The sequence below is a fragment of the Thalassophryne amazonica genome, unplaced genomic scaffold (genome assembly GCF_902500255.1).
Source record: "Thalassophryne amazonica unplaced genomic scaffold, fThaAma1.1, whole genome shotgun sequence".
NCBI classification, from domain to species: Eukaryota; Metazoa; Chordata; class Actinopteri; order Batrachoidiformes; family Batrachoididae; genus Thalassophryne; species Thalassophryne amazonica.
The window spans coordinates 271,019-295,842 of NW_022986248.1; the positions used below are offsets into that span (position 1 = coordinate 271,019).

At 45.0% G+C, this 24,824-nt stretch overlaps 1 protein-coding gene across 1 annotated transcript in view; it reads left to right on the forward strand.

Annotated features, from left to right (window-relative positions):
* Positions 1 to 22,792, forward strand: part of LOC117505795 (protein C19orf12 homolog) — a 120,309-nt gene extending 97,517 nt beyond the window's left edge. Inside the window, exon 4 of the mRNA XM_034165332.1 lies at positions 22,440 to 22,792. Within this exon, the coding sequence (XP_034021223.1) occupies positions 22,440 to 22,705 (266 nt within the window). The 3' untranslated portion in view covers positions 22,706 to 22,792. The remainder of the gene's footprint in view (positions 1 to 22,439) is intronic.
* The last annotated feature ends 2,032 nt before the right edge of the window (positions 22,793 to 24,824 follow it).

A 24,824-nucleotide genomic window follows, 5' to 3' on the forward strand; every position in this document is an offset into this window, starting at 1 on the left:
AGGGACTTAGAAGAGAGAGACCTAATGTTTAATAGACCACATTTAACTGTTTTAGTCTGTGGTGCAGTTGAAGGTGCTATATTATTTTTTCTTTTTGAATTTTTATGCTTAAATAGATTTTTGCTGGTTATTGGTAGTCTGGGAGCAGACACCGTCTCTACGGGGATGGGGTAATGAGGGGAGTGTGTTTGTGTACAAAACCAGCTCTCGTCTTGGGGTCCGACCTTCGTGTCTCCACGGGTATTACCCGGCAGGGCTGCAAAAAGGCTGTTCAAGCTGGTGGCGAGGAGATTCGTCTAGCTGCTCACTGCCTCCATCCGGACGTCCCACCCCGCTGAAGCTGATCTCGCACCCCGGTCGAATAGCCTTCTCAGGAACCAGGATACGAACCGGCCACGCCGTTAGCGGCAGCTCTCCTCTTATGGATCAGGCTCTTGGAATGTTGCTAGATTTTTAATTTAGTGACTCGTACAGCGAGGTCCCCAGGATGTGTTATTTTCATTAAAAAAACAGACTAAACCTTTTAGAGCCTTTTGATGTTGTACACCCAATAAACTTTAACTTTTACACCTTAAGAAGCATCAATAAATCCAATGTCCGAGCCTTAACACTTTAACTGCATGCTTGGAAATTTATTGCAGGTTTTGCAAGTGCTAATAACATAATCAAAATAGGTTATATGGTGATAATTTCACAATAGTAATTCAAATATAATTAAAATAATGATTGGCAGAGATTTTTGTTTTTAATTCAATAATTCTGACTGATCTTACTTTGACTGGGACTGGAGTTGACTTCTTAAAAATTTTTCTAGGAGTGAGGGAAGGAGGTTTTTGAGGTTAGGGTCCCCAGCTCGATGAATTTGATTTCCTCTCATCAGCTGTTAATCGTTAGCTGACCACGATCCTTGTGTGATGTTGTAATCCTTCAGGAAGTTAATCCACATAAGAATTTATTCCGTCTTCAATCAACCAAAGTTGATTAATCCATTCTGGTATGCGGTGATGTTCCTTGAGAGAGAACTCATTGAACATTCCCCACTCACTTAAGGCCAGTGGTTACTCTTCCGTTGTTCTGCTACTCCGTGACTGGACGGCCTGAGTGGGAGTTAAAAACTCTCTCAAATGATCTTTATGGCTCCAATCCTCTCACTCCACGATTCCAATTGCTGTTCACAAGATGGTCAAGTCTTGTGATCTCCTCGTAGCAGGGGAGTAGTGGCAACAGCACCTCTCCCTGGAAGTATAACCCCGTTTTCTGGTGTTTCACAGTTTATATATGTGCTTGACTCTTGTTGTCTTCAGATGATCTTGGTTACCATGGGGACACTGTTGACTCAAAACCTCCTCCCTTCTCCTTCCGCTTACTGGAAATCTCCTGCAGCCCCTGCCAGTAACTTATTTCTCAAGTTCCTCTTTTCTGTTAACACTTCAGCTTTTCTGAGAATTCATTCTTTTAAATCATTTCTTTAGAATCACATCAATCATATTCAATCATTTCATTACAACTCTCCTTCACATAAAAACAATTCATATAATGATATACAAACATTTTCATTCCTTATATTCATTTAATCTCTTACTAACATTTTAATCATTTGATCAGTTGTTTAACATCAGCTGTTCTTGCCCTGCTTGCGACATCTTCTTCACTTCTTCTTTTTTCTCTGACTGCACTCTTTATGAAAACAACTCATATAATCATTCATTTCACTATTTGTAACATACTTTTTCTAATCACTCTTAATTTTAACACACTAATACTTCATTTGATCATACTTGTCATGTAGAATCATTCTTAGGAATATTCCATCGTCTTCACCACCGGGTTCATTCCGTGGGCCTCCCCATTGTATGGAAAACTCCGGTATGCTCACTTACTTCTGTAAGGTACCAAACACTGTGCAGTTTAATCCAACAGCATGTATATAATCCCATGGCACGTATTATATTCCAAGATGAAACAAGCTGAAAGCAAGCTTAAAGTCATCTTTCCTGACACCCTTCCATGACTGAAGCTCCGCCGATCTCTCTATACCTCCATAAAAACATCTTCGTCGTCGTCGACAGGGTGAAGGGTGAGCACTTCTTTTTCATCCACCATTGGAGACAGAACAGGAGGAGCTGGAGTTGAACGACACTCATCCAGCACCACGTACTCCTCTCCGCCCACCTGTAGATTGCTGTCGCCGTCAGAAGGCTGCTCGTCCATATGGTGATTGTGATGGTAATCCCAATGGAGACGGAGTTTGCCTCATATTCCTGAGATGATAATCCGTCAGGGAACGATGGTGCGCATGGTGAAGTGGGGTGACGGGTGTATAACACGATGTAATTGGTGTAGATGGCCGGGTGATGTATCCTTCGTTTGAGGTGAAGCTTCAGCGTGAATATCCTCAGGCTCGGGCTGTTGAAGGTGTTCATCCAGGAACACCTGCGTGAGGGCCTCCAAACACCAGTTCATGTCCTCGGTTTGCACCCCAACCTCCGCAGTGCGCTGTGGAGCTGAACGTGGAACTGATGGTAATGAAGGACCAATGGCCACGATTCGGCCATCGGCAAGATGAGCTGTGGAGAATCTTATTCCCGTAGGATACATCCACATTTTGGTAAACACGGGGCAATACATATATCCTTCTGGAGACACTATAGTGTCAGATCATATTTGATCACTCAAGAGAGAATGCCAGATCATGTCTGCCTCGATCTCAGTTTTTATGTATGCATCTGATGGTAGCTGGGGCAGAAAAGATGTATCCTTCCGTCCCACTATTCCTCGTGCCACTTGAACAGCGAAGTTGTTGCTATAACACGTCGGGCACCACAGAGTCGTGTTATCTCCCAGAAGTAGAGCGCTTGTTCCAGGGTGGCTTGACAATGAATACATCTTATATCCCCCTATGGTGTAAGAGGAAACATTAGTCTTTTAACTATTATATTGCAAGCAAGCAAAAGTGTTCGTCGAATCATTCAGATGTACGCCAGAGCCGCCTCATGATCACCGTAGGAGAGTGGGACTGTGATGACGTTACCATTCCCGCTGTAGCTGAAGGAGCTGTACGTGGGAAGCAAGCATCATAGGTCATAAACCATAACAGCAGGAGTAGTTGACTAACCATGGACAGCCAGTATAAAGCTGATAATATTCCCCATCCTAAGGCCCAAATTGATAAGTCCAAGTTTGTAGAGCCAGGTTTCTTGCGTTGTACAGCTCCAGTTAACGTAGCTATGTACGCCAATAGGTCAGGCCATCACAGCTTCACACACAATGTCAGCTATCACTGCCGGGGCGTAAAAGATTGCTGTCATATCTATCACCATCCAAATTGTAATTGATGTGTACTGCCATATTCCCCAACATCAAACTGGAGAGTAAGCGACCGAGGACGTGAGTGATGAATAAAGACAACCCTAGGTCACTCTGACCATAGTGCAGATTGATGATCACCAATCTGACACATCCATGTAGTAGCGCTACTATTCGCAGTGGTTGTCGTAAGTCCCACGGCCGACACAGTAGTAGCAGCCATATTAACAGTAGTGCAATAAAACTCCACTCTACTCACTTGAAGATGGTGTCATTTATGCCGCCAGTATTGTTGGACATTGTGCTCTCTTATTCTTTTACTATCTCCTTATGTGGTACGCTGTTATGTGGATACTTCTTCCTCCTTCACTCCCCAAGTCAGAATGAACAGGGCGTGTCTCGCATCGGGCTTTGTAGGCTCCATCGCTCCTCCCCTAATGGAGGAGGGGCTCTATATCACTGCGTTTGTGCTCCTCCCACACAAGCGCAGGGTGGCTGCGAAACTTCGTTTTAACAAAACATATCCAATCACTGCAGCAATAATAAGTCCTATTATGAGTAACAGATAGGGCCAAAGATATCCAAACAAATGTCCAATCCAACCAGTCACCATTTCGAGACCTTTAATGACTTCTCCGGTCTCTGCAGGCAAAGTGGTGATGATTCCTCCAGCTATTATTTGCGTTCTTTCCCACCAAGAACATTCATGCCGACTTCTTCCTTTTCCACAGCTCAACCAATGTTCTGCAGGCGATTCACATGTACCATTATGTAAATCCGATTGGGTCCCAACCATTCGTACCGACAATTTCTCGTCCTTCGCATAGACTTTTCTTGAAGGCGTATCCTTCCTCAGCATTATCAAAGCATCACCAACAAATGGCACTATGTGGCCTAGGACCTGCTTCCTTTTCGACATTCCATGTCCCAGGACAGCCTTGGCACATCCAACGTTGGTGGAAAAGCTCTTATCCATACGCCTGCACTGTTTTCTCCAACTGTTGATGGCCATAAGTGTCATACTCGCTGTCATATACGTCCACAATATTCTTCCCAGCCGGAACGTTTCTACAATTTTGGCGGGCAAGGCTTATCGTGCATGTGTATTAAGTCTATTACAAATCATTTTCCAGGGCCGTGGCGTAACATAAGGTTTGGTCTCCAGAGTACACTGGACCAAGTAGCTCTGTCTCTGGAGTAGACCATGGCAATGTATGATATTTAACCCAATAATTATTACTTTGATCCAAACAGGGGAATACCCAATCTTCAACTTCATATTTCCCATTCCCCACCAAGTGACGTCCTTACTACGTCTAACTCCTTCCTGCCATGCTGAAGGTCCCCTTAATGGTTGAATCTGTAACAACTTTGTACAGTTATATACCCATCTTAGCCAATTCCCTGTCTTAATTTGGTCTATGGGAATCGGGGGGATTTACCAGAACCTTCAGCCAATTATTATGGTATTCGTCTCATGTAAGCTTCCATAAATTTTATTTCGCCACGCATTGATCAATTTGCTAAAATCTTCCTGAGGTACTGACTTTAGCTCATCAGGCTTTGGTATTTTTGCACATAGAATTTGCTTTATGTTGGACCCCGCAAACTATGCCCAGTCCACGTGTATCCCCTTGGAAAATTCCCTCAAAATGTATCATGGAACGCTCCAGACCCACGGAAAGTGTCGTTAAGCCATTCATCATATTTGCCTGCTCCTGCTTTTGTTTCCAAGTAATCCTGTCATCAATCGATGACTGGTGCAAGCACCGTGTAATTTTGAGATTTACATCCATAGGTCGATTCCAATAACATTATCTAATTTTGCTACTTTTTCTTTTACACAATAATCAGATCTTCCATCTATTTTTAGCCGCGTATCAATACTTTTAACTTTTGGTTCTAATACTCGCTGGTATCTTGTGTTGGCGATGTAGGGAAGGTTTGGTTTTTCCCTGTGTTGGTGATATTTTGTGGATCCCACCAATGCTGCTAGTGAGATGGCGGTTGGTTTGGAATATGGTATTCCTGTTCCCATGTCGGTAGCGTTGTTCAACGAGGGACTATTGTAGATGTAGTATCCACTTTCGGCACTCTGCTGCGGGTGTTGTCACAGGTGAGGTTATAATTACCCCAATGTTTCCAGGTAGGCATTATCATTCTGCAACATCAGTCTTGGTGATGCTGGAAAAACAGCTTCTTTCTCCCAATATCCTGCTCGATAGCCCAGCAGTACTCTGCATCCCTGAGCAATACCAGGCTGCTCGCCAGGTTCAGTCTTATCCAAGTACAGCCTACTTCTCTTTGCTCTCTTTGTTTTAACCGTAAGATGGTTGCCACAATAATCTCTTGATCCCTCACTTGTAGGTTTTGAAGGATGTCTGCTCCGGTTCAGGTTGTAATTGGTGGTGACGGTTGGAAATTCCCCACTGTCGTTCAAGTATTGCAGCCACTTAGTCTTTGCATATGATGGGTAGGGTCTTCATCTTTGCCCATTTCTCTGTAGAATTCTGGTCCCTATCATGTAGATGTTTCTTGATTCAACTCCCCAACATGTCTGTTGGAAAGTTTTAGTTGTTGCATACTGGACCCTGATATGGGTTAAGGTCCAGGCGTTACTACCATAGTGGTACAGGATAGCCAGAAGTACAGCAATGCCGACTAATAATGCTGTAGTCTGGCCATCCAACCTCCAACATTGGAGGCACTTTTTCTCCACGGCTGGCTTTGTTGCTGCTGCTTTATTCCAACATTTTCGTAGTAGAATTCACTCGGTACTGGTGGCAGCGGCTCCAGCTTTTGGGGTCGTTGCAGGTGGCATTTCTATGCCAAACTCCTCTTCTCTTGGTCTTTCGTTGATTCTTGAGTTTGCGTGGTGATCACGCTGCCTTCCCGTGGTTCTTCCATCTCGGAGATAGATGATCTTAGGTGCTGTTGTTTGTCTCGTGCTCCCACAAGGACGCTTGATGCTCGTTGCTGAAGAAGGTGACTAACAAGGGAGATGGCCATGGAGTCTAATAGCTAGTCCTCGCCACGCCCATTTCCAAGCGACGACTGTCACATCCTTCATTTCAGGCAGTGGTCCCTGGGGTTGTAGAAACACTGTGAAGATGCCGGATTCATTCTCTACGTAGGTGCAAGATATCCTCATAGGGCATCCCAATAGCCACTCCACTGTAGACATACTGCGCCATCACAGAGTACAGAGAGTCGATCTCCGAAATAGTCTCTTCCCGACTTTATGCCAAGTCGTATCAGTATAGCCTTTGGGGGTTGCCAAAGCCCCACTAATACTCTGGTTCGCCATCCACTTCTAATAGGCGGAGACTTCCACCTTTCTCGATGTCAAGGTGCTGTACTGTCGTGCATATTGGCAAAGTTTGGTTTTCAATCAAACAAAAGTTGAACGTGCCTCTTGTAGTTGAAGTCTTTTAAACATATAGGACTGCTGGTCCAGATCTGGAAGATCCAAGCCAAATATCCACATACATTCCCTGTAATGGATCAACATAATTAGGTCCACCTTATTTTAATCTGTAGCCCCTTCTCTGTACATACACGACTTCAAGATGCAGGGGTATGAGTCTGGACACCGGGGAATTGGGTAAAACTTCCATCCGACCCCAGGGCAATTCCAGTGTTGTCCAACTTTGTTCATGATAGCTTCCAGAGGTGTATTTCCAAGGCTCTGCAAGATCAGCAGTCCTTTTATATGAATCATTATCTACAAAGTACCTCCTTCCCAGCAACCATCCTTTTTCTTTGTAATCCTTTGTGGCCAGCTTAAACATATTTTCTTGTAGGTAATTCCAAGTATGGTGTGAGTTCCTCCAGGCCCGGATCGTAGACTATTTACATTATTTTCATCCAGTTTGAAGGTCCGCAGCATGATCAGAGTGAGTTGTCACTCCGCCATCGGTCTCCTTCTCTTTCTGCCAAGATGCACCACCATAGGGATAGTCGTTGTCTCTTAGAGAGATGAGTGTAGATGGGAGATGGTTGCTTAAGTTCTGAATCCATTCCTTTCCACGCCCACTTCCACATCGTAACAATTATTCTGTCAGGTTTAGGGAGGGGTCCCTCAGGGATCCTCTGTACTTGATGTGGGGTACATAGTTCCATAGATCTTGCCAATGCTGCCAAAACTGGTTTCCAGAATACCTGGTTTGTGATAAGGGTAGATAAAGGGAACTATAGGCTTGTCTTCTTGATCCTTGGGCTCAATTTGAAGCTGAATCTTCGTGCTTGACAACAGTTCCAGACTCCTCTTTTGTACAGGTAGAAGAAGTCTTGATTTCAAAAATTGTTGGTATGGTTGGGGGTAGCAGCTCATACAGGCCAGGGGTTGATCGATAACTCTCAATTTAATGTCTGGTTATCTAAACGTGATATCTTGGGTCTTGCAGTCGTCTTTCAATTGACGTCGCATGTTGGGGCTTGTCGTCCAGATCAAGCACTGGTTTAAGGTATATTTCAACATAGATTCCTTGGATGGCTCAACGTAATTAATCCCCATCTCAATGTGATCTCAGGTCTTTGAGTGTAGGTAAACCACATTTAATATCCAGGGTAGGTTATCTGGACATCTTGGAACCGATTGGGGTATTCTTCGGCGTCCTTTTATGTACCAATGCTGCAGACTTCATCGCTTAGCACTCGTTCAGCAAGTATTTTTGTCCTGTTGTCTCTGTTAAGTCAGCATCTCTTTATATTCATAATTGAGACATAATATCCTTTAGATGCTAGTTCCCAGTCTTCTTCTTCAAAATCTTTTTCTGCCAATTTAATATTGTTTCTCAGCACCAAGGCCACCTTGTATGTAGGGTCCAAGTCTTCCCGATTATTAATAATGGGTACTCTATTTACATTTGGTCCTTGCGACATTTTGCAAACAGCCGCTTCTTTTACTTCTTCCTTGTCCCGCTGAAAATGGAGGGAACATCCAGCGACTCCGAGTCTTTCCTGATTTTTCCTCACCTTGAGTCGGTTGTAACGACTGCTGCTGTTCTCCAGAAGGTCAACATGTGCTCCGACAGAGTAAACCCCCACATAGGGGACCAACACCATCGCACTGTGAGCCGCACCTTAATTGTTTGGTCCGGCCTACTAGAGTGTCCCTCTGCTAGCCACTCCCCCCATAGATTGTATCCTCCTCTTTCTCACCCATTCTTCGGTGTCACGTGGTACTCGCTGACTTCTTCTTTTTTCGGTTTTGCTGCTTTATTTCCCAAGGCGTCTAGTCCAGTGGTAAAATAATACTGAGGGTTTCTCTGCCCCTTTTTCTTGTGGCACCTCTTCTGCATCTTCCAGTAAACTTCTTGATTTTTTAGAACTTCTTCTATCAATTTGGCCCAAGTTGTCAATTCCCAAGGGCCGATCCATCCTTCTTCTTGGCTTTTTTGCTGTTGATCATCTGTCAGTCCTCCCATCATCTGTATATCCGGGTCGCTCCGGATCTCTACACTTTGAACACCAGTGGAATTTGCACTGTGTCTATTGGAGGGTCATAAGTTTGCCCATACTCCGAACCATGGGAACCAATTTTGATGTATACATGCAACAAAAGACGGCTTTCGCTCACCACCTCCTGCAGCTTGGTCACTTCCTCCTGCTCTAGTTGTTTCTAACATCAATAGACACTTGGTGCCGTTTGCACTCATGTCACCGCTGCTTGATTCTTTAGCTTGATCAGGCGCAACTGTTGCTGCAGGATTAGCCCAACAGGCTTTATCGGTGTGAAAGGTCTCAGGGGGTCCAAAAACCTTCTCACTTGCCATCCTTCTGCTCTTGCCACATGCAGTAGTCTTCCCATATGAGTTCTTGCTTTACACACCAGGCAATACTCGATCTCACGTCCATTCCAATAGCATGAACACACCTGCATATCCACATTGTCTCCACGATGTCCCACTGGGGTGTAAAAGACCAATCTTGGCAACTGGGTTAGTCGGCATAACCACATACAAGTGCATCCAAAACCTTCACCGGCTTGTGAAGTAATTGCTTAAACTCATTTTTTGCCATTGAAATTGGGGGTTTTCTAACCCAGGTCCCGACCATTGGACCGTCAGCGGTACTTCTTCGCGGCAAATCACACAGTGATTCTCAACTTTTTCCATTGTAATAACTCCTTTTCATGAGATAAAAATCTTTCCTTGCATGATATAGTATCCTCAGGGCTCTGCCTCCCAGAGGTCATTTCTTGTTCTTCTTAAGGCAACCACGCCATTAACAGTGGCCATTCTGACTAAGGGTGGAAGATCTGGGTATTTTTGGCCATGTTTAGCTCCTGGTTTTGTCTAGTTAGGAGTTGGCTTCAGCTGCTCCATCCTTGGATTCCCTTCTTCTTCAATTCTACTGGTTTGCTGTCCAGTATCTTCATACTGTATCTGTGGTCTCATACTTAGGTTTAACAGCAGTGTTGTGGGTGATCTCGAGCTCTCACCCACACCTTCTGCCCAACCTTAAATGGGATCTTTGGTTCTGGTTCTCCATCCTTTTAGCCTGACTCCGCCCCACTTCGTGTGTCGAAAAGGGCGTTGGTTCAGTTCTTGCGAAGGGGTGGGCCTGCCGGCACGATGGCGGTCATTCAGGGCCTGTCCAATTTCCAGGGCCTTAGTACTCCATTCCTTGTGTTAGCATTTTTCCCAATCCAGTTTTTCACCAGTCAATATCCTTTTCCACGACTCCATTTGCTTGAGGAGTGTATGGGGCGAGTAAATTTCATTACTCCATTTTTCTGGCACCACTGGTCGACCTGAGCATTACGGAAATGTGTCCCATTGTCCGTTCTCAGCTCCCTAGGTATCCCCAGATTTGAACACACTTGATCCAACATGCTGATCACACTGCTGCCGTTGGCTTTTCTCACAGGCTTAACAGTCACATAGCCCGACATAGAGTCCACAAGCACCAACAGATACTTTCTCCTTTCTTACCGGTCACCCCCATGGGCCCGGCAACATCCATGCATGATCCCCATGGAACAGCACTCTTATGGTGAAACCATCCACCCTCTGTCCTCGTCGGTCCTGCATTGTATCGACCACATACTTTACAGTCTTTGAGGACTTGGCAGACTTGGTTTCTCGGAATCCAAAGTTGCAGCTTCTCCAGCTCTTCCATGTGGGAATGGTGCCTGCATGGCCAAGCGCTTCATGTAGGCCAGCACCACTTCTTTCACGGATCTTTTGGAACTACCCTTCCCTTGGGTGTTGTTCCCACTTCTTCGTTCCGCTCCAATGTGCTCCTTCTTTTACATGGGCCTTCTGATGTACCACATCTAAGTCCATTGTTAGCCTCAACTCGGCTATTTTCCTCCACAAATCCATATGAGCTACAGGCTTCCCCTTAGCTCCCTCGAATCCATTTTCTTCCCAAATGGATAAGTCCTCTTTCAGGGCTTGTGCGCAGTAATGACTGTCTGTAACCACTTTAGCCCTTTTTACTCTCCTCTTGTTTAACTCCAAGAGTCCTTCCAGTATTGCTGTAACTTCTCCGGCTGGGCACTCCCTGGCGTTTGACCCTTTTGACGATATTTCTCTTATCTTGATACTTCAGAATATAGCCCAATAAGCTATATGTCTGTACCCTTCTTTGACCCATCAGTGTACATAGTCCAGTCGTATGGCTCCATAGGGAGTTGCCTCTCCTTTGGCAACTTTTTTGTCGCGACTGTTTTGGCCCAATTGCCAGCTCAGGGTCTAGCAGGATGTCCTCCCACCTTCCCATCTGGCATTTGTGGCTTTAGTACTCTCAATAGTCCTTTTCTTAGGAACTGGTGGACTGGCTTTGAGTGATAACTTTTATTCCCTGACCTTGTGCAAGTTTTTAACGCACCCAATATCTAGCCAGGACTGCCAGTTCTTTTCTTCCGGTGGATTTTTCTCTCAATCGAAGACAGAGTATAGCTCCACAAAGTTACCATACCCCCTCCGTTGCTCACTTTTACCACCGAATCCTCTTTCACAGCTTATTTCGGCTAGCAGAAGAGTAGTCAGACTATGCAGCTCCAACTAACTGCGTCTTGAATGGCTTTCTTTAGCTTTTCCAAGCAATCCTGATCTGTAGCTGTCCAAATCCATTGCTTTTGCTCTTGTCCATTAGGATTCTTCTTGAACGAGCATAAAGGGGCTTTGCGTATCTCTGATAGTGTGGAACGTGATCTCTCACATAGTTACACAATCCCAATATTTCGTAGGTCATTCTCAGATTGCGGTGGTTTAATATGACTCAATTTTTCTCGGTATACTTCTGAGAGTCCCAGGTCTGACAATACCTGTAATCCCAAATAGTTAACTTTGAATTGTCCAAACTGACATTCTTCAGGTTGAGTTTTAATCCAGCTTCTGTGATTCTGTATCACCTTTTGCAGCCGCAGATTGTGTTCATTTTTCATCATCTGCGATAAACACATCATCAATGTAGACTGTACTCCCAGATCTTTAATATTTCCATTACTGCTGCTTGGAAACACATTTGGTGAATTTCTGTCACTGCGGGAGTCGTTGCCAACATAACTTTTCCCTTATGTGTGAATGCTGTTTTCCCTTGTGACTGTTTTGCTAATTGCAGGGAAAGAATCCATTCGCCAGATCAATGCATGATTTGTATCTCTAATTTGGAGCATTTTCAGTGCTCCTTGGGGATTTATCAAGCTCGCTCTATTGGCTATTGTTCGTCGATTGAGCCTGAAGTTGATTACTGGTCTCCAGCCTCTTCTGCCAACTCGCTGGCTTAACTGCTTGAATGGGGCTGTTAGTGATCGGATTCAATTCACTCGAATGATCCCCAAAGCTTCCAATTCTTTTACTATTTTATCCATTTCCTCAACGCTCCAGGGTTCAAGGGATATTGTCACACCGGTGGATGTACTCCTCCTTCGATGACATGAATGTGTTTAGCCCCCAAATCTCCACAATCATTTTAAATCGTGCTACTTTAGCTTTGGAGATAATTTCCCTCAATTTTTCTTTCCCTGCTTCAGAGAAATCACTTCTTCAATTTTTCTTCTGTGACAGCTGGTACATCCACTTCTTGTACCAGCTTACCGGACTCTTTCCAATTGGAGTTATATCTCTTTGTACAACTCTTGCCTGTAATTTTTCACACGTCGTCTTATTAGAGTTCGAAGCCTTTGGGCTGATGCATTCTCTCAATCCTTGACTATTATCAAATTAAAGGGGCCTTTTATCCAAACTACCCCTTCCATATTCCAAATGGTCTTTCTCCGTTGCTGCATTTGCATACTGGATCAGTAGGTATCCTTTGGTCTCGAGGCTTCTGGGGTCATGGACACCTCTGCTCCCGTGTCCACCAGGTACGGTTCTCCATCTACATCAGGTAGATAGTGTCCCCTCCCAGTAGGCATGGTCTAGCGTGACCCGCGCCTCCGAAGCCATTATTCTTCTGCCCTTCAGCCGCCGCTGAGGCTTGGTGGCATCCTGAGGGCTTTCCTTTGTTCTGAAGTTAATTTGTCGTACTCCTCTTTAGGGAGATAGCCACACTACGAGGTGCAGTGTAGGTCGCGATTGTGGTGGTGGAGGTGGTGGACCTCTCGGCCGAGAGCTCATTGTCCAACTGGAGGCCTTTGATTATTCCTCTGTGGTGTTTGATGCGGCTGAGGGGTGGTTTTGGCACTGAATTTCTTTTCTCCACTCCACGGTTTTGTCCTGATCTCGGTGTGCTCTCCTTCTTCCTCTTTTCCTCATAGAACTGCTGCTCCAGATCCCAGCTCTTCACCACCGCGTCCATTGTGGGACTGTTGTGCCGTCTATGGGCATTTCACAAAGGTTATCTCCCCTCTTCTTCCCTTAGTGACTTCTCTCAGTGCCCTAACATAGCGTTGTGGCAAAATCGTCTGTTTCTGCCCATGCCACACTTGAACTAATGTTTGACCTTTGTCTAGTCCAGCTTTAGCTCGAGCAATATGGGAATCTTCATCATTGGGATCTTCCAACACTAACCTGGCATAATGGTTTCGTGCTGGTTCACCCGACTGAGGGTTGACTGGTAACTTGGGCCAGCCACATAGATTTACCCTCTTCGCTGTTAGAAGCTCTGTCAATAAGGGGCCGCACTTTTTCAAAGTCCTTTAGGTCTTCATTTGGTTCTTCTCTCTCACCAGCATCTTAATTTCTTGAATTCACGGAATTCCCTGCTGTCTGCTTGAATTTCAGCTTGAATTGCTGGCAGACTTTGCTCTCTAGATCCAGCAGGAAAGTCCTGATTTGGGAGGCTCGCTTGTAATCCTGACGATGGTGGAATTGTTTCTCCCTCATCATCCAGATTTTCTTCATTGGTTTCTCTAAACACTTGCCGTGACCAGCGTAAAGCTGCTGTTTTAGTTTTCTCATCACATCATGGGCAACGCCTAAATAGGCGACTCTGAAGTTATTTGTTAACTCTTTACAGGCAGTCAGTGTAGGATAGAAGGGCCACATTAGTATATTAGCCACTCTCCAACAGTTGCTGTTACCTCGAGAGTTTTCTTTTTATCTTGTCGCTCAATCCACTCTTCTGGGATGTCACACCCAGTTTGTCCAACTTCTTGAGCATAGGTCTGTCGCTTATCTGGGTCTCCACTGGGTTGACCCTGACATCTCTTGCAATTCTCTCTGATGCTACACGCACATTATACACCCCAACTTCTTTCTTTCGTCCGCTGTAGCGTCCAGTTCGTAGTTCTGGGTGTGAGACTTCTCTTTCCCCTACCACAGATAGCGGTTCATCCTCTTCCGAGTCTTGTGGATTGATCTCCTCTTCAGACCTCTTTCTGGTCCTCATCCATATCAGATTCATGGGAAGGATGTGGGTCTCGTGGTTGTGGGTCCCTGTTTTGTTCTGACCTTCGGGGCGACCCGGTTGCTTTGGGTTTCCGACAGGTAGAGGAATGAGTATAGGATCCTCTTTTCATTATCCGGTGGAGGAGCCTGGAAAGGCTCTCTCATCCGAGATTGGGAGCTTGTGGGGTGTATGATAGTCTGGAGCCCACTTGTAACTCATTTTAATGTTGGTCGTGGGGTTTTAATCCTTAATTGCTGCACTCCCACAGCATGAACTGATCTTTTATCACTTGTCGCCGTGGGGATGGACTGCATCACTAGCGGGGGACTAGTTGCCACTCCATTTGCTCCAACTACACCCTTCCTTGGACCTGCTCTATTTGGTCCTAGGTTCACCGCTTCAAGTGCCCTTCTCACTCGATCTTGCTCCTGCTCATTGCTAGTGACCACCACAATTTCTCTCATTGATCCCCATACTCTGGGGTACGCATGTGTAGGTTCACGGCTGCCATGGCAACCTTTCTGCCTCTTCCCATGTCATATGTCCAGATTGTAATCCGTCCACACATATCACTATCCGCCGATGCTGGCGTTCTTTGGCCAAATCAATAGCTGTTCCCAGAGTTTTCAGCATTTCCTCCATGTATTCGACTGAATTTCTCTCCCTGGGTAGCTTTCAAAGGGCACATGTATGAGTGCATGATAAGTCATTGTGGTGCGCTTGTTATCACCATCGATTTTCTGTCCAGACCTTCCCTTTTATACTCTTAAGCTTCTTGGTATTCTCTGCCTGCCCGTCCTTGAGCTTTGCTCGGAATTTCGGTTGGCAATTTTCAGTCTGGGATTTGTGAAGACAATGAGACTATCTCCATCTATATCCCAAGGACTGCCAAAATAATGATATGCCGTCTTCCATCTGGGTCACCATTTTTTTGGTTCCTTCGGGCATAGGGTTCAATTCCTCCATGTAGTCAGATTCAGCATAACATGGGGGTTTTTGCTTTAGATTTTCTAAAGATCTCCTGCGAACGCCCTTCCTGTTTAATATGGTAACTCGGTCCGGCAACACATTCTTCAGCTTTAAGCTGTCCCAAGCTTCTGGGCCCACATTCCGGAGATTGATGGAATATCTATCCAGGCACTCCCTGAAGGCTTCTTCGTCTTTATCCTGCTCAACCAGGCGTTCTGTCTGTTTTCTAACTGTTCAGGTTGTTCCTCTCACACTTCCCAAGGGCAAATTTTGCCACACTGGATCAAGCTTGTGTGGAGCTGGTCCGGGCTTTTATATTCTTGATCATTTCCCCAGGATTAGGACCTCCCGGGGATATCGATTCATCCACTTCCTCTGGCTTGTTTTCCTCATCACTTTGTTCGGATTAGGCCTGGGAGTCTATCTTGCCCTCGTCTTCATTGTCGAGGATCTGACTTCCACTCATATCTTCCATTATAGGATATTGTTCCTTAAGCATTCTTCCTAAACCTTTTAGCCGTTTTGCCATGGACTTAAACTCAGCATATACGTACGCTGATTTTGCTTTAACATCAACCAGGACCGTCTCTACTCCCAACAACCCAGCTGTCATTTTACTACGGAGTCATAACTTTTCTCAGGACTTATTAGGGTGGTGATTTGTCCTTTTCCACTCTTCTCCGAGAAGTTTGCACCATCATTCAAGCCACTCTTGGTCCCCATTTTGTCCTTTGGGACTGGTGGGCTCCCCAAAACGGCCAGGATCTGCCCCTCCGTATGCTTACCTGGATAATATATCCCTAATGTGCCATAGCTTCTTTGAAACATTCTTCATCAGTTTCCACACTTTGATCTATGACATATTTTTGAACTGTTTCTGCCCAAGTATCATATCCTCGTCCATACAATACCACTCTGTGTGGCCGAAAATCCACTTCTTTTCCCCCTTCATGTTCGGATTCAGGGTTTGCTACGGGTCCTGGCTCTTCTTCAGCCATATTTTCACTACTTGTTCTTAATACTAACCTTACTATTTCGTAATGATTGTTCTCTCTTTATTCTCTCGGTTCCTGAGATTGTCGATTCCGCCATTGTCGTCTCCTTGACTTCAGCTATGGTCCTTGTCGTCTCGAGTCATCTGCCTTTCAAAGCCTCTCTTGGTGCCTTGAGTCAGGGATGAGTGACAGACTACTTGGCTATTCAGCGCTAATTCCAGAGGTTAATTCCAAATCAGCTGCTCCTTTCCCCGCTTCTCCCCTCAGGAACCTCACGGGTTGATGAGCCTATTCTCTTTTGTAGATCACCATTTTGCACGGTATACTCTCATACCTGCTCTCTTGACGATCCGATCCAGCAGGCTCCATCGCCTACTTCCCTTCCTTGTCGTTTCGTGACGATCCAGCAGGCTATCCCAGGCTGCTTCTCGTCCCAGTCCAGACGATCCAGCAGTGACACGTCTGCTTCTCGTCCTTGATCCCAGCTCCCTGGGATACTTACTCCTGTTGTCTTTACTTCATCCTTCTGGTGGTCGCCTCCAAATTTTCACATGGAGGACAGATATGTTTCAAGCCGTTACTGGACCTATACAGGCCATCAGCCGACACTCTCCACAACACTGTCTCCTTTGGTGATCCACTCAGGGGCTTTCCACCTACCCAATGGCAAAGACTCTCCTTTGGCCAGGATTCTTCCTCGGACCCGACTACACTTCGTCAGGTCCCTGTTCGGGCGCCACGTGTCAAATCCCGCTTTTTTGGACACACGGCACACGCTGACCCTCCGATGAGTGTGTTTGTGTACAAAACCAGCTCTCCGTCTCTGGGGTCCGACCTTCGTGTCTCCACGGGTATTACCCGGCAGGGCTGCAAAAAGGCTGTTCAAGCTGGTGGCGAGGAGATTCGTCTAGCTGCTCACTGCCTCCATCCGGACGTCCACCCCGCTGAAGCTGATCTCGCACCCCGGTCGAATAGCCTTCTCAGGAACCAGGATACGAAGCGGCCACGCCCGTTAACGGCAGCTCTCCTCTTATGGATCAGGGCTCTTGGAATGTTGCTAGATTTTTAATTTAGTGACTCGTACAGCGAGTCCCCAGGATGTGTTATTTTCATTAAAAAAACAGACTAACCTTTTAGAGCCTTTTTGATGTTGTACACCCAATAAACTTTAACTTTTACACCTTAAGAAGCATCATAAATCCAATGTCCGAGCCTTAACACTTTAACTGCACGCTTGGAAATTTATTGCAGGTTTTGCAAGTGCTAAAACATAATCAAAATAGGTTATATGTGATAATTTCACAATAGTAATTCAAATATAATTAAAATAATGATTGGCAGAGATTTTTGTTTTTAATTCAATAATTCTGACTGATCTACTTTGACTGGGACTGGATTGACTTCTTAACAATTTTTTCTAGGAGTGAGGGAAGGAGGTTTTTGAGGTTAGGGTCCCCAGCTCGATGAATTTGATTTCCTCTTCATCAGCTGTTAGTCGTTAGCTGACCACGATCCTTGTGTGATGTTGTAATCCTTCAGGAAGTTAATCCACATAAGAGTTTATTCCATCTTCAATCAACCAAAAGTTGATCTAATCCATTCTGGTATGCGGTGATGTTCCTTGAGAGAGAACTCGTTGAACATTCCCCACTCAGACTTAAGGCCAGTGGTTACTCTTCCGTTGTTCTGCTACTCCGTGACTGGACGGCCTGAGTGGGAGTTAAAAACTCTCTCAAATGATCTTTATGGCTCCAATCCTCTCACTCCACGATTCCATTTGCTGTTCACAAGATGGTCAAGTCTTGTGATCTCCCGTAGCAGGGGAGAAGTGGCAACTGCACCTCTCCCTGGAAGAATAACCCCGTTTCTGGTGTTTCACAGTTTATATATGTGTGACTCTTGTTGTCTTCAGATGATCTTGGTTACCATGGGGACACTGTTGACTCAAAACCTCCTCCCTTCTCCTTCCGCTTACTAGAAATCTCCTGCAGCTCCTGCCAGTAACTTATTTCTCAAGTTCCTCTTTTCTGTTAACACTTCAGCTTTTCTGAGAATTCATTCTTTTAAATCATTTCTTTAGAATCACATCAATCATATTCAATCATTTCATTACAACTCTCCTTCACATAAAAACAATTCATATGATGATATACAAACATTTTCATTCCTTATTCATTTAATCTCTACTAACATTTTAATCATTTGATCAGTTGTTTAACATCAGCTCTTCTTGCCCGGCTTGCGACATCTTCTTCACTTCTTTTTTCTCTGACTCTGCACTCTTTATGAAAAACAACTCATATAATCATTCATTTCACTTATTTGTAAAATACTTTTTCTAATCAACTCTTAATTTTAACACACTAATACTTCATTTAATCATACTTGTCATGTTAGAATCATTTTTAGACATTACTTTTAACACATTAATACTTCATTTGATCATACTTGTCATGTTAGAATCATTCTTAGACATATTCCATCGTCTTCACCACTGAGTTCATTCCGTGGACCTCCCCATTTGTAATGGAAAAGTCCGGTATGACCTCACTTACTTTCTGTAAGGTACCAAACACTGTGCAGTTTAATCCAACAGCATGTATATTAATCCCATGGCACGTATTATATTCCAAGATGAAAACAAGCTGAAAGCAAGTTTAAAGTCATCTTTCCTGACAGTGGCTTTCCTCACTCTTCTCCTTCAGTTTTTGAGAGCTGTCTCCTCCACACAGATTACCATAGAGTGTCAAACTGTTTGTATTTCTTCATAACTGATGTAATAAAGTCTGATGTAAATAAGTCCAAGACAGTGATTCAGTGATTGGAAATGTTCATGTATCCATCCCCTGACTTGTCTGAAGAAAAGTTTGGAATTCTTGGGAATACTGCACATTCTATTCCAAATTAAAACATGAAGAAAACGTTTATCCAATTTGTTACTATTTTCCAGGAAATGAAGAAAAGTAATATTAGGTTGTTCAAAAAATAGCAGTGTCTGCATTTTTCTTTACAAACTCAAATATTTACTCTACAAACTGAAAAATGCTTGAAGATTTATCTTTCCTGTGAATCACTGAACTGATATTTAGTTGTATAAACACTTTCTGAGAACTGCTTCACATCTGTGTTGCATGGAGATGACAAATGTCTGGAGAGCAGGTTGGGTCTAGCCTAGAGAGGTGGAGATATGCTCTGGAGAGAAGGGGAATGAAAGTCAGTAGGAGCAAGACTGAGTCCATGTGTGTGAATGAGAGGGAGCCCAGTGGAATAGTGCAGTTACAAGGAGTAGAAGTGGTGAAAGTAGATGAGTTTAAATACTTGGAGTCAACTGTTCAAAGTAATGGAGAGTGTGGTAGAGAGGTGAAGAAGAGAGTGCAGGCAGGGTGGAGTGGGTGGAGAAAGGTGGCAGGAGTGATTTGTGACCGAAGAATATCAGCAAGAGTGAAGGAGAAAGTTTACAAAACAGTAGTGAGACCAGCTATGTTGTACGGCTTAGAGACGGTGGCACTAACAAAAAGACAGGAGGCAGAGCTGGAGGTGGCAGAGCTGAAGATGTTGAGATTGTCTTTGGGAGTGACAAGAATGGACAAGATTAGGAATGAACATATCAGAGGGACAGCTCAGGTGGGACGGTTTGGAGACAAAGTCAGAGAGGCGAGATTGAGATGGTTTGGACATGTGCAGAGGAGGGACCCAGGATATATAGGGAGAAGGATGCTGAGGATGGAGCCACCAGGCAGGAGGAGAAGAGGGAGACCAAAGAAGAGGTTCATGGATGTGCTGAGAGAGGACATGCAGGTGGTTGGTGTGACAGAGGAAGATACAGAGGACAGGGTGAGATGGAAACGATTGATCTGCTTTGGCAACCCCTAACGGGAACAGCTAGAAGGTCAAGAAGAAATTAAAGCTACCATAAGGATTTTGAGCTTTATTCACTTTTTAAAACATGCTGTTACTCTGTGCTCATTCCATCCATCTTCTGTACCCACTTACTCCAAATAAGGGTCACGGGGGTGGAGCCTATCCCAGCAGTCATAGCGCGTGAGGCGTACAGGACGCCAGTCTGTCGCAGGGACACATACAGACAAATAAACACATTCACACTTACAGACAATTTAATGTTTCCAGTCCATCTAACCTGCGTATCTTTGGATGTGGGAAGAAGCCGGAGCACCCAGAGGAAAGCCACACAAACACGGAGAGAACACACAAACACAGAAAGGCCACCCACAGCTGGGAATCGAACCCATGACCTTCTCAATGAGAGACAACAGTGGTAACCACTAAGCCACCGTGCTGCCACTGTACGTTGATTGCTTCATAAAACAATATGTTGTGGTGCTGCATCACAGGCTCCGTCAGCCTCCAGAGTCCACGTGTGGTTTGTGCAGGATGACATCAGATGTTACCTGTCCAGGTGCAGCATCTAACTGCAGGGTTTTTTGTTTGCTTCATGCACTCTGCAGCAGTTTAATTGGCCCCACAAAAAACACAGTTTATCCTAATTTCCTGAGCAAGGAATTGGTTTATTACACCTGCCAAGGACACTTGCATTTACTTTTCTGTCTGTCTGTCAGCAGGATTTCATCAAAACCACTGCATGGATTTTGATGAAATTTTCACCACAGATAGATATTAGGAGACAGAAGAACCCATTAAATTTTGGAGGTAATCCGGATCCAAATCTGAATTCTGGATCAAGTTTCATTTTATATAGGCTTTGAAGGATTATGTCAAAACTACTTGGGCGGATTCTCACCAGATTCACACCACAGATAGATGTTAGGGCATGGAAGAGTCCATTACATTTGGAGGTGATCTGGATCTGGATTGGCAGATGTCAGAAATCTCTGATTGCTCTTGTTGAAACAATATTTTCTTTGTAACACTTTGCCATAAATGTGTGATTGATGAAGTATGAGGCAGAAGTAGTTTCTCTTCAGTAGACTGTCTTCAGTAACACCTGAGGACACGTTTCATTCCTTCAGAGTTGCCATGGTTGTTTTGGTGGCTTTCCTCACTTCATGCAGTCACTCGGTATTTGAGAATTTAATGCTCCAGAGTCACATTCTTTGCTTTTCATCAGTGAATAAGCAGAATTTCAAGAGATACAGTCGGGCCCATTAGTTTTTGGACAGCGACAGTTCGGCAGTTGTGCCTTTATTGCATGTTGATTTGGCACAGGAGTTTTTTTCTGTTTCTTTAATTCAAGGGGTTTAACAAAAATTTCACAAACTATTTTACAGTTACTTGTATACATTTTGAGTCATTACTGCATAAGTAATTAGATAAAGAAATAAAAGGATTGTGAGCAATACAAATCATCCCTTTTACAGCAGATTTTCCAGAAATAAGTTAAAGATTAGATACATGAATGTTCTGAAAATATGATTGTGTGAGAAGGAGGCTCATGAGGGAAGACACCCACACTTCTATGGCTGTGATTTGAGGAGTTGTGCATAATGCATCTTTTGTTTCTTGCACCAACAGTCATTGTGTTGTCTTGGAGTGACACAATGAAGGATATTTGGGGAAGAAAAAGTATCAGATCTAGCCTCCAGTCACCCAGATGTCTTCTGGCACACTGTAGATGAAATTTCCATCAAGTTCTATCACTGGTGATGCAACAGACAGAAGTTGCAGGTTGCAGTTTCTCCAATCCACAGAAACATACAACTCCTTGTTGTTGTGGGTGTCTCGGTGGCTTCCCTCATTTGTCTTCTTCCTGCACACTCACCCAGTTTTAGAACTGCCCTCTGCAGACAACATTTACTGTACTGTTTGTCCATCGATTTTCTTGCGCTTTATTTGGAGTCGGGGCGCAGGGGGCAGCAGCTCAAGCAAAGCCGCCCAGACCTCCTGATCCACACACACCTCCCCCAGCTCCTCCGGGGGAACCCCGAGGCGTTCCCAAGCCAGCCGAGAGACGTAGTCCCTCCAGCGTGTGCCTGGAACACCTCTCCAGCGAGGCGTCCAGGGGGCATCCGGAAAGATGCCCGAGCCACCTCAGCTGGCTCCTTTTGACGTGGAGGAGCAGCGGCTCGACTCCAAGCTCCTCCCGAGTGACAGAGCTCCTCACCCTATCTCCAAGGGAGTGCCCAGCCACCCCGCGGAGGAAACTCATCTCGGCCGCCTGCACTCGCGATCTTGTTCCCTCGGTCATGAGCCAAATACCACGCCCAAAGGTAATTCCGGAAAAATTCCACAGGTGTAATTCCGTCACCGATTCGAGTCGGCACTCGGAGCACCGAGTCACCATTTGTTTTTAACTCCAGTGAGTCAGGGCAGACAGAAGAAAAGAGTCTGGACAAATATTTGGATGAATGTCTAAATAGTTTTGGGTCTTACACCGCCTGCTGACACGTTCCCTGTCTGCTCCTGCAGGTGGTGCTGTTGGCGGCCTGTTGGGAAGCTGGCTGACCAGCGGTCAGTTCAAACCTCTGCCTCAGGTCCTGATGGAGCTTCCTCCTGCTCAGCAGCAGCACCTGTACGATGGTGTGATGGCCGTCCTGGGCAGCTTGGACTGGACGGACGTGGCCCAGCTTGTTGCCCTGGTGATGGGGAACGCCACCCTGCAGCAGCAGGTGACGGCAGCACTGCTGAACTACGTCACCAAGGAACTGAGAGCAGAGGTACAGTACGGAGACTGAGGGGACTCCTTTCTGGATGGACAACATCTTCTGTCCGGCAGCGACACCGACAGCCCACCAGAGCGCCGACAATCTGTTTTGTTTTTTTGTTTTTTTACTGAGGAAATTGATCATTACAAGCAGAAATCAAGCACGTGACCAAGTGTCAGCTGTCTGAAGGTGGCTCATGTTCACCAAAAAAAAAAACACTGTTCATGATATTTTGAGTAACACTCAGGCGTCGATGTAAGTTACGCTGATTTTTTAATGAGGTACAATTTTGTGGACACGACTGGCCTCATCACACGATGACACTCTGTGTTTTTAAAAATACCTCTGTCTTTGAAAAATAAAAATGTGGCTCTTTATTTGTGACGTACTCATCAATTGCATCACTCTGATAGAGGGCACACACATGATTCACCTGTGTGTGTGTGTGTGGGGGGGGGGGGGGAGCTGCTGGACTTACTGGTGCTAAGCAACAGTTCAGTCATAAGCTGGCACATTATATGTAATATATGTATATTATTTACTCCATTAAAGTGCCCCCCCTCCCAGGATTTTATTTGGCACATTGCATGTAGTGAAATTATGAATTCCTGAGAGAACAGAGTAAAATGAAAATTAAATAGTCTTACCTCATTGCCACAAAATGTCTTCAGGTCTGTTCTGGTTTCCATGTTGGTTATGCAGCTGCAGAGCCGTGTATTTCAGACTCTTCCCTGTCACATGCACACCTGCAGTTCTCCTTTTCTGGAACTACTTCATCAGCTCCTCTTAAATATCCTCATACCACACTTTCCTCCCCCCACCAGGTAGCTGTTTTGCTGTTTTGGCCAGGGTTGTAAGCTTATCCTTGATCCTACACCACTCCTGGATGCATTTCCTGTCAACAAGGAAACTCCAAGTGGCATAGTGTGTTAACTTCTTTCACACCTTTTAGCTTGAACACTGCAGAGTAGCAACATTTGCACTGAGCCATTTTACACAGGCTTCTGTGGCTGTGATTGGAGAAATTGTGCACAGTGCAAATTTAGCATTTTGTACCCCCAGTTATCCAGCTTCATGGTGAAGCGGTATAGAGGAGGATTTTCTTAAAAAGAAGACCTGAAAGTTTAGCTACAAATTGCCAGAAGGTACATCTGAGATGTAAACCTCGATTTGATCTGTTTTAGTGAAAGAAAATCCTTCTCTGCTCTACTCAGGATTCAAGATGTGGTTTATTGTCATTCCACCAAGTAAACACATACACTGAATGAAACGAAAAATCATTTCTCATCAACTCCTCTCTTGCAGTGCATTAAAATAAAATAAATAAGTAAAAGCTGCACTGAAAAAATTTTGAAGTAATAAAATATTAGACAAAGTAAGCAAGCATTCCAGTCACACGTGCCGCGGTCACACAATCACTAACCACAATCACTGTTCAGGGTATTTTTGTCCATAATAATCATAAAGTGCTTTAAGAGATTCTTAAGTGATTTTGACAGGTGGACAACTGTCAAACAGTGGGACAGACGTTAGTTTGGTCAATGGAAGGGGACACAGTCTATTCACCAGCCGGACAGCTTGTGGAAAGAAGCTGTTTATCATTCTGCTGGTTTTGCAGCCAGTGCTCCTGTACCGCTTCCCAGATGGCAGGAGGGAGAACAGGCCATGAGAAGGATGGTGGAGGTCCTTGATGATGGAGGTCGCCTTTCGAGCGCAGCGCTGCTCATAAAGCTCTATCGGGAATGGAAGAGTGGCACCAATGATCCTGCTGGCTGTCTTCACTATCCTGTTTAGCCGCTGTTGTTCATAGGCTCTGCAGCCCCCGTACCAGGAACTGAAGCTGTATGTTAGGATGCTTTCAGTGGTATCCCTGTAGAAGCTGATAAGATGAGGAGTGGGAAGACCCGCTTTTCTGAGTCTGCGGAGAGGGTGGAGCCTGTTGTGTGGGCCGCTGAAGAGGAGGTACTGCTTGCCCACCACCAGAGGGCGCCCTGCCTGAAGTGCGGGCTTCAGGCATGAGAGGGCGCCGGAGCAACCGGGAGTGACAGCTGTCACTCATCAACAAGCACCAGCTGTCACTCATCATCACCATCACCTTAAAAGCCGGGCAGCAACTCCACCTTGCTGCCGAGATATCGACTACCTTATA